Here is a 9,906-nt window from a genome sequence, read left to right on the forward strand (position 1 = left end):
TTTCTTCTGTCATTTAGTGTGTGTTTATCTGACTGTTTTCTCTCCAGGTTACTCTCTGTGTCTGGGTCAATCCTACTTCTTCCGCTTCAACCATCCAGAAGAGGCCAGTCGTATGAAGAGCATGCTGCCCCAGAAGAGCCCTGTCTCTCCTCTGGCCTACAGCACAGGTAGCACACACACACTTGGCCCTACCCTCTTTCACCTCTCTTCTCCTTTGTGGGACTAGGGGCTGATATGGGATCTATAGAGGGGGGGGCCCCTCTATAGATCCCATATCAGCCCCTAGTCCCACAGTTCTCATATCACTTCCTCTCTCCCAGTGTTAGGGTATAGTTACAGGTGGAGCCCGCCACGACAGGTGTACGTGATTGAGACGCGGTCATGTGTAACTGCTTTATTGAGGGAAAATGTACTTGCTTTGACTCTGGTTGTCTCACCAAGCTATCTTAAGATGACTGAACTAACTGTAAGTCCTTCTGTATAGAGGAGACTTAGCATCTGCCAAATGACTAAAATGTAAACTAAAGCATTCTTAGGTCCTTAATATGTTTGGATATCTTCAAACATGTGTTTTTGCTGAGGCAGAGGGTCTTTGACAAGTCACAGGGTTAGAAACACACACACACACACACACACACACCTAAAACACACTTCTCAAGACGGGTGGAATGTTTTTCACATCTGGCAATAGCTGTCGTCGTGGTGATGCAGCTGTGTTCTGCTGTAACCGTGGTGATTGATCTCTGCATTTGAACATGGTGTGTGTGTGTCTGCGTATATCATCGCTGCTCGCTCACTGTCTCGGCAGCTAGACAGCAGGAATGTACACACACAAATATACATCTGTATAGGGGTCACACACACTGAACTCAATTGTATAGCGAGGAGCTATGGACCATTTTTAGTGTTAATAGTTTTAAAAAGATTAGAGTGAGCCGATATTAACCAGACCTTAAAGGAAAATCTGTCTATTAATGGAGTCTACTGTGATTGTGTGTTTGTGTTTCTAACAGCGTCTCGAGACCAGATGTCTTCTGCTTTCTGCCCCATTTATCCCCCTCTTTACAAGGCTGAGGTTAAACCTTTACCCACTAGGACCCCTCGCTCACACAATCTTACCTACACACACTCATGTGTGCACACACAGGACATGCACAGTGAAAGATTAGTGGAATCATTGTGGGTAGCTGGACAGGTAGGATGACTGACAGTGAAGGTGAACAGGTGGTCACGTGTCAGGTGACAGAGGAATGGATGAGACTGAGGCAGGAATTCCTTTAACCATAAAGTGGTATATTTACTGAGTAGTCTGTGCTGCATCACAAAGGAAACAAATAACATGTATTCAATCAAACTCATAATCACAAAGATCAAGTCATAACAATCATTCACGATTAACATAATTAGGGAAGTCAACAAGCCAGTTCATTAAGAAGTCAATAGTAATCATCCGTGAGTCATTTAGGCTCGTAACTATTTATCATAAAACATGAAAGAATACCAACAGTGAATGGTTATTCAATCTGTAACCCCCATTAGTTTGATATCAAAGTCGATCAGTTAGCAAACAATGACGTTTCTCATTTCACCCTTTCAATTGTCTTCATGTGTACAGGTAATTCATTTCATTACATATTAACCATATCGATTGCATAATTGGCCTATGAGGATCCGTAGGGCCGTGATCATTGACAATTCACATTACATAATAGATTTGAAGTGTGCGCTCCAAGCCGCGCTCCGGTAATAACTATTAACAATAACTGATGGCCCACACCCCCGATCGCAACAGATAGTTCAGATGAAAGGTAACAGAGTCGGTGGACTTACATGGATTCATGGACGCACAGAACTTCTGGATCAGACGGAGTTAAGGAAGAGAGAGCAGCGATGGCAATTTCCTCCTTTTATGGAGTTGAGATCTGTCTGACATTTCCACCTGACCTAATTAAAGCGCCCCTGGCCCAGCTGAGTAAGTGGCAATGAATTAAAGGATTATTCCAACAACTTCATGGGCCTTTTCTGCACACAGTATACATACGGTCCTGCACACATTTAGTACATTTAGTACATGTATACACACACTTCTAGGTAAACACACTTCGGACATGTGTACACACAAGGCACACATGTCCGTCTATAATTAGTGATTCTATGTGTGTTTTGGAGGTCATGTGTGCGTTACTGTCTTGACGGTATGTAAAGAGTAGTCCCATTACTCAGGGTGAAATGGCTAACCTTCTTGTCTCCTTTTTGTTTAGCTCTTTGATGAGTAAAATTACTAGGTTTCCTCTCCGTTGGATTTTCAAGGGGGGGATTGAAGAAATTCCTGACCACTGAGAGGTTTTCTATTTCCCCAGGAAGTCGGTTGCCCTGCTACTTTTAGAGACCTGAACTACCGTGTGTGTTAGTTTTAAATCTGAGAATAGGTGGGAGCGTGTGAGTGAGTTCTTCTGTGTGTGTGTGTGTGAGTGTGTTGTCTGTATGTGTTGGCTCTTGGGCCCTCAGTGTTATAGGCCATTTACTGGCAGCTCTCTGCTGTTTGGGTTATGAGTATCCTGCCAAGTCCAGCTATGAATAGACTTAGCTGCAGGTACAACCACCATATAACTTTCTCCTTTACTCTCAGACCAAAACCACACAGAAGAAGGCACACATTGACGCACCTATACACAGAGATATTCTCAGAATAATAAGAACACCCTCAGACCTATAGGCTTCAACAGACGAAACAGATGATGGACAGAGAGCTCGTGTAGAGGATGGTTTTTAACTGTTCACTTAGTGGTGAAGATAAGACACTTTCAAATAACATGTCTTTATGTGTATTCTTTTCTGCTTTCTCCTCCTGTATCTACTGTTGCATTGTCAAGAAGGAACCTGCAAGTAAGCATTTCGTTGAATGGTGTATACCATGTGTTTCCTGTACATGCAACTTATACAACTTAAAGTTGAACTCTTCTCCCTCCCCATCTCCTCTCTCTCCCTCCCTCCCCAGACTATCTGAAGTTCAGTAGTGACTACAGCCATGGGGTAGTGGGAGGGGCCGGCAGTGCAAGAGGGATGCGTTCTGCCTCAGAGCTCCGTGATTTGATGGACACCTTACAACGAAAGAAGATCGCCCTGGAGACCAGCCTGAGAGCCAATGGGGACTCTAGCCCCTCCTACTTCAGTATGACACAGGTATGACAGCTGTAGCTCTCAACGAACCCCAGCAGAACTGAGGCATGCACTAGATGGACATGATTTTACACTTCTAATGTCTTTTCCCCTCTCTCCCAGTCTCCACCCACCACGCCTGTGACCTCACCCACCTCGATGTCGTCAGCCTATCAAGAGCAGGCTAGGCGTTTCTATGGCTCTGATCGCCCGCCCCTCTCCGTCAAAGCCGCGGTCCCTCCCTCCCCCTCTCGGCGCTCTGACCCCCCTTCCTCCCGATCCTCCATGACCCGGAACCAATCCTACCAATCACAAGACAGCCTGCTGGCCTCCCCTGGCGACGGGCGACGACAACTAAACCCAAACTCCTCCCCCCTGTTGTCGATGTGGAACGGTGGAGGTTCCTCTAACTCAGTGGCCGGTGGTGAGAGCCTCTCCTCTCCTCCTCCACGCTCATCCCTCTCTCCAACCAGTGGAGCAGCCAGCGTGCCCTCCAGCCCCCGCCTGGGACGCCGAAGTCACGGCAACCATGAGCCGACACCTAGCAACCGAACCAGGAAGTACTCTGCAGGGTCGATAGGCGGCATGATAGGAAGTCACAGCCTCTCTCTGCCCCGCCTCTGCCTGTCATCGTCGCCACGTTCCCATGATAATGGAGCCTTGGTGCTCTCTACCCTCCCCCCGACCTCGCGGCGCTCTGAACCTCTACGTAACTCTTCTCACAACAATAGCCAAAACCACACCACAAACAGTAACTACAACCATAACCAAACCACTAACTTTAACTACAGCCAGGCCCAAAACATGAACCACAAGGGGAACCAAGGTGAGGGGGTGGTATCCATCTCCCTCTCCTCCCCAAAGTCTCCCACCCAGGCCCCTCCAGACGTGACTGTCCCGTTCCGATCAGGGGGCTCCTCCAGTCCCCGCGTGGCCAAGAAACTCAGCCTCACCTCCACCAGCTCCACATCCAGCCTCCAGGAGCCAGAGTGGCCAGCCAGCTGCGGAGTCTCCCCTGGACCAGAGCTTTTTTTCGGGGAGAGGGAGCACAGGGCTGGCAGCCTGGAGCCTGGTCTAGGGTTAGGGGAACGGAGACAGTCTTTTGGGAAGGGTGGGCTTGAACCAGGGTTCGGTCTGGGGGAGAGAAGACAGTCCTTTGGAAAGGGAGGGGTAGAACCTAGTTTGGGATTAGGGGAACGGAGACAGTCTTTTGGGAAGGGAGGTTTAGAGCCAGGTTTAGGGTTAGGGGAACGAAGGCAGTCATTTGGGAAGGGAGGAGTGGGGCTGGGGGCGGGGGTGACCCCACCGGGGGGGTTCAGGGCGAGGAGTGGCAGTATCAGCTCCCTGAGTGGGAAAGAAGAACTGACTGACTACCACCATCGCCAGAGAGATGAGAGACTACGAGAACAGGAGGTGGAGAGACTGGTGAGTACTGTGTGTATTTGTTTAAAGATCTGAATGAAATGGCAAGGCTATGAGGTGGAATCAGATATCTTCCCTCTGACCTCTCGACCTCCTAAACACACTCTTCGGGAGCTACACTGTTGGGGCATATACACACAGATGAATATGCACGCACACTAACATATGTTCCCTCAGGGAAGTACTGCCTCTGGCTGCTAGCCTATGTTAACATGCTCCGCTATTCTTACTCTGCTGGGTTGGGTCCGGTTTAGAGGAAAACACTGGCTTTTTTGGGCTCTCTGTGGTTTTGTGTGTGTGGTTCCGTAAGTGGGGCCATCTGCAGTTCAGCACAGTTAGGTTGGTTTGGATCGTTAGGAACCCATAACAGAACTGTCAGATGTGGGCTAGAACCAGATTGTATTAGGAGAGCAGAAATATAGGGCAGGTGGATACACACGCTCTCTTTTTCTGACACACACACACAAAGTAAATAGGTCCAAAATAAAGACGTGCAGCCACAACTACGGCTGGTGGCTTTCATACAAGTGTTGGGCAATGTGAACGTCTTTTGAGGTGTGCTGAATATTCCCAGAGGATCATTCCTCAAAGTATTTTCCCTGGCGATGTAAAGGCTGGCATCATGGGAGAACAGACAAACATGTTGGAAACACACATCTATGCACCAATCACTCAACAGAATTAGGCTTTATCTCAATAGTCTAAAATGGCTTCCTCTCCTAGTCTCCTCTCCTTCATCTTCACTATTGTAGACTATTGAGATGCGTCTCCTCTGAATGCTAACTCTGGATCTACTCTGCCCTCTAGAGGCGAGACAGGAGAACTTTCACTACTATTCTGTCCCTGATTTCACTATTGGGAATTTTTCTCCACCAGCTGCTCCTATGCTGGGTGAGGGAGAGAGGGAGATCTCAGTAAAACAAAAATAATGGCGTTCCAAAAAAGGCCCAGTTGCCAGGACCACAAATACAAATTCCATCTAGACATGGTTGCACTAGAGCAGTGGTTCCCAAACCTTTTATAGTCCCGTACCCCTTCAAACATTCAACCTCCAGCTGTACCCCCTCTAGCACCAGGGTCAGCACACTCTCAAATGTTGTTTTTTGTCATCATTGTAAGTCTGCCACACACACTATATGATACATTTATTAAACAAGAATGAGTGGGAGTGTTTGTCACAACCTGGCTCTTGGGAAGTGACAAAGAGCTCTTTTTGGACCAGGGCATAAATAATAATAATCAATAATTTTGCTCTTTATTAAGCCATCTTCCCAATAAAACCTTATTTGTTCATCAACAATTGTGAATGACTCAACACAGGTTAATGAGAAGGGTGTGCTTCAAAGGATGCACATAACTCTGCAATGTTGGGTTGTATTGGAGAGAGTCACAGTCTTAAATACATTTCGACACACAGTCTGTACATGTATTTAGTTTTCATGCTAGTGAGGGTTAGAGGTTGACTGATTTATGATCTTTCAACGCCGATACAGATTATCGGAGGACCAAAAAAAGCCGATACTGATTAATCGGCCGATTTTAAATAAAATATATATATTTTATTTATTTGTAATAATGACAATTAAAACAAAACTGAGTGAACACTTATTTTAACTTAATATAATACATCAATAAAATCAATTTAGCCTCAAATAAATAATGAAACATGTTCAATTTGGTTTAAATAATGCAAAAACAAAGTGTTGGAGAAGAAAGTAAAAGTGCAATATGTGCCATGTAAGATAGCTAACGTTTAAGTTCCTTGCTCAGAACATGAGAACATGTGAAAGCTGGTGGTTCCATTTAACATCAGTCTTCAATATTCCCAGGTAAGAAGTTTCAGGTTGTAGTTATTATAGGAATTATAGGACTATTTCTCTCTATACGATTTGTATTTCATATACCTTTGACTATTGGATGTTCTTATAGGCACTTTAGTTACAGTGTAACAGTATAGCTTCCGTCCCTCTCCTCGCACCTACCTGGGCTCGAACCAGGAACACATCGACAACAGCCACCCTCGAAGCAGCGTTACCCATGCAGAGCAAGGGGAACAACTACTCCAAGTCTCAGAGCGAGTGACGTTTGAAAAGCTATTAGCGCGCACCCCGCTAACTAGCTAGCCATTTCACATCGGTTACACCAGCCTTACCTCGGGAGTTGATGGGCTTGAAGTCATAAACAGCGCAATTCTTGAAGCATTGCAAAGAGCTGCTGGCAAAACGCACGAAAGTGCTGTTTGAATGCTTACGAGCCTGCTGCTGCCTACCATCGCTCAGTCAGACTGCTCTATCTAATCATAACTTAATTATAATATAATAACACACAGAAATACGAGCCTTAGGTCATTAATATGGTCGAATCCGGAAACTATCATTTCGAAAACGAAACGTTTATTCTTCAGTGAAATAAGGAACCGCTCTGTATTTTATCTAACGGGTGGCATCCCTAAGTCTAAATATTCTTGTTACATTGCACAACCTTCAATGTTATGTCATAATTACGTAAAATTCTGGCAAATTAGTTCGCAATGAGCCAGGCGGCCCAAACTGTTGCATTAACACTGACTGCGTACAATGAACGCAAGAGAAGTGACACAATTTCACCTGGTTAATATTGCCTGCTAACCTGGATTTCTTTTAGCTAAATATGCAGGTTTAAAAATATATACTTCTGTGTATTAATTTAAAAAAAGGCATTGATGTTTATGGTTAGGTACAGTCGTGCAACGATTGTGATTTTTTTTCCAAATCACTTTTGTTAAATCATCCCCCGTTTGGCGAATTTGGCTGTCTTTTTTTACGAAGAAATAGTCTTCACACAGTTCACAACGAGCCAGGCGGCTCAAACTGCTGCATATACCCCGACTCCGCTTGCACAGAACGCAAGAGAAGTGACACAATTCCCCTAGTTAAAAGAAATTCATGTTAGCAGGCAATATTAACTAAATATGCAGTTTTAATAATATATACTTGTGTATTGATTTTAAGAAAGGCATTGATGTTTATGGTTAGGTACACGTTGGAGCAACGACAGTACTTTTTCACGAATGCGCACTGCATCGACTATATGCAACGCAGGACACGCTAGATAAACTAGTAATATCATCAACCATGTGTAGTTAACTAGTGATTATGATTGATTTATTTTTTTTATAAGATAAGTTTAATGCTAGCTAGCAACTTACCTTGGCTTCTTACTGCATTCGCGTAACAGGCAGGCTCCTCGTGGAGTGCAATGTAATCAGGTGGTTAGAGCGTTGGACTAGTTAACCTTAAGGTTGCAAGATTGAATCCCTGAGCTGACAAGGTAAAAATCTGTTAACCCACCGTTCCTAGGCCGTCATTGAAAATAAGAATGTGTTCTTAACTGACTTGCCTAGTTAAATAAAATTGTTAAAAAAAAACTACTTGGCCAAATCGGTGTCCAAAAATACCGATTTCCGATTGTTATGAAAACTTGAAATCGGCCTTAATTAAGCGGTCATTATAACGGACATATACCAGGAGCTGTGCCAGGTCCGCCACGTCTTTTGACTCATCCAGCTGTAATGCATAGAATTCACTGGCTTGTATGCGAAGCAGTAATTGGTTCCAAACATCTCCTGTCAGGTCACTGATGCGTCGTGAAACAGTGTTGTTTGATGGAGGCATTGTCTGTATAGTTCTTTTGGCCTTTTTCCCCAGCATTGTCCCAGCCATATCCGCGGCAGCAGGAAGAATGAAGTCCTCCACAATAGTATGGGGCTTGCCTGTCCTAGCGACTCGGTAGCTCACCCTATAAGACGCTTCTAGCCCCTTCTTATTAGTGGTATCTGTTGCTTTAATACATGTCTTACTACTCTAAAGTCGTCTTTATTCTCGCTCCAAAAACTCTGGTGGCTTATTTTTCAAATTGTCATGTTTCTAAAAGTCCTCGCAGTCCTCGTGAAGGTTTCCCGCGATAGAGTAACGGTTAATGTGATTGGATGTTAATTATTTGACTAGGCTACCTGTATTTGATATTGTGTGGTTATTTCACTGAACACTGGATGGTTTAATTGTTTTTTTGGCAGTGAAATTAGGCTACTCAGGCGAGAGAGAGAGAGAGAACTCCCCCAAATGTATAGCCCCGTTGGAAAATATAAATGTCCTGTTTGAAAATGTGAAGAAAAAAAGTTACAAAAACAATAAAATATTTATTTGGCGTACCCCGGCATTGTGTGTACGTACCCCTGTAACTATTTGATGACATTTGAAATGTCTTTACACTCACAAAAGTTTCAAAAGAATGTTTCCTGTAAACATTTGTTATTGTTTATTTCACTTTTGTATATCTATTTCCCATGCCAATAAAGCCCTTAAATGGAATTGAAATTGAATTGAGAGTGGTGGGTAGAGACAGGAAAGGAGAGAGAGAAAATGGAGGTGGGCAGAGGGGGAGATTGTGAATAGGGATGGATGGAGGGAGGGAGGGAGGGCAAGAGTGAGAGGGTGTAGATCAGGAGAGAGGGATGGTGAGAGAAGAGGAAGGATTGCATTTCTATATCAGTATATCCTCTCCTGTGGGAGCCAGGGCTGTTTGTGATCAGATCAGGTTACACCCAGAGCCAGTTGCTGTTATTAACTGTACTGCTTCACCTCCTTTTGTGTAGTAGGTCTACAGCGGTTTGTCTCCATTAGTACTGAATCAGGTGTCAAATTGACAGAGTATTGCTTTACTCTGCTACTTGTTGACTGACCGTTGTTATTAGTGGCCTCTGTTTGTGTGTGTAGATGTGTATGCATGTGGGATGTATTTCTAGTCCCTCTCCTGTGTGTTTGGGATATATTTCCAATGTTGTATGTAGTACGTTGGGCTTTTCCGGTTGGAGAGTCTGACTCCGAGCCAATAACATTCGCAGGAAAGCCCCCTGCTGCCTCTTCTCTCTCACACATACAGACACACATAGACACACACATACATGAATTCTCTCTCTCTCTCTCTCTCTCTCTCTCTCTCTCTCACTGTATCTGCTAGCAGTCACTCAGTTCTCAGGGCGATGTGGTTTCTAATTTCTCTCACCTGCAGCAGTGCATTGCAGATAGCAGCCCACTGTCTTTGTGAATTTCTATATCTAGTTCAGTAGCACAGCGCTAGTAGTTAGTTAGTTAGCTATAGGTTTAGTTTTTGTTATTGTGGGCTGTCGTTATTCTCTGAGAGAAATATAAGGGCTATGAGAAAATTCTGTTTGCCCTGTGGAGTGTCTGTGAGGAGAAATGCTCCAAATGGCAGCCATGCTTCCACAGGTAATATCTGTGTATTTGGCTTTCAGTTGGATACAGATAAGAATCCATGTGTTTGCTG

The 9,906-nt window shown here is 44.5% G+C and overlaps 1 protein-coding gene across 6 annotated transcripts in view; it reads left to right on the top strand.

The window, feature by feature from the left end:
* The window catches only part of phldb2b (pleckstrin homology-like domain, family B, member 2b), a 45,676-nt gene that overhangs the window by 24,374 nt on the left and 11,396 nt on the right, over positions 1-9,906 (top strand). For 5 of the 6 annotated variants that reach the window (XM_021620444.2, XM_021620446.2, XM_021620445.2 and 2 more), the window contains 3 exons: positions 48-167; positions 2,999-3,183; positions 3,283-4,584. In XM_021620444.2, coding sequence (XP_021476119.2) covers positions 48-167; positions 2,999-3,183; positions 3,283-4,584 — 1,607 coding nt within the window. Of the gene's footprint in view, positions 1-47; positions 168-2,798; positions 2,887-2,998; positions 3,184-3,282; positions 4,585-9,906 lie in introns of those variants that run through there. The other variant, XM_021620447.2, reaches the window with a different exon arrangement.

This window comes from Oncorhynchus mykiss, chromosome 11 (assembly GCF_013265735.2).
Source record: "Oncorhynchus mykiss isolate Arlee chromosome 11, USDA_OmykA_1.1, whole genome shotgun sequence".
NCBI lineage: Eukaryota > Metazoa > Chordata > Actinopteri > Salmoniformes > Salmonidae > Oncorhynchus > Oncorhynchus mykiss.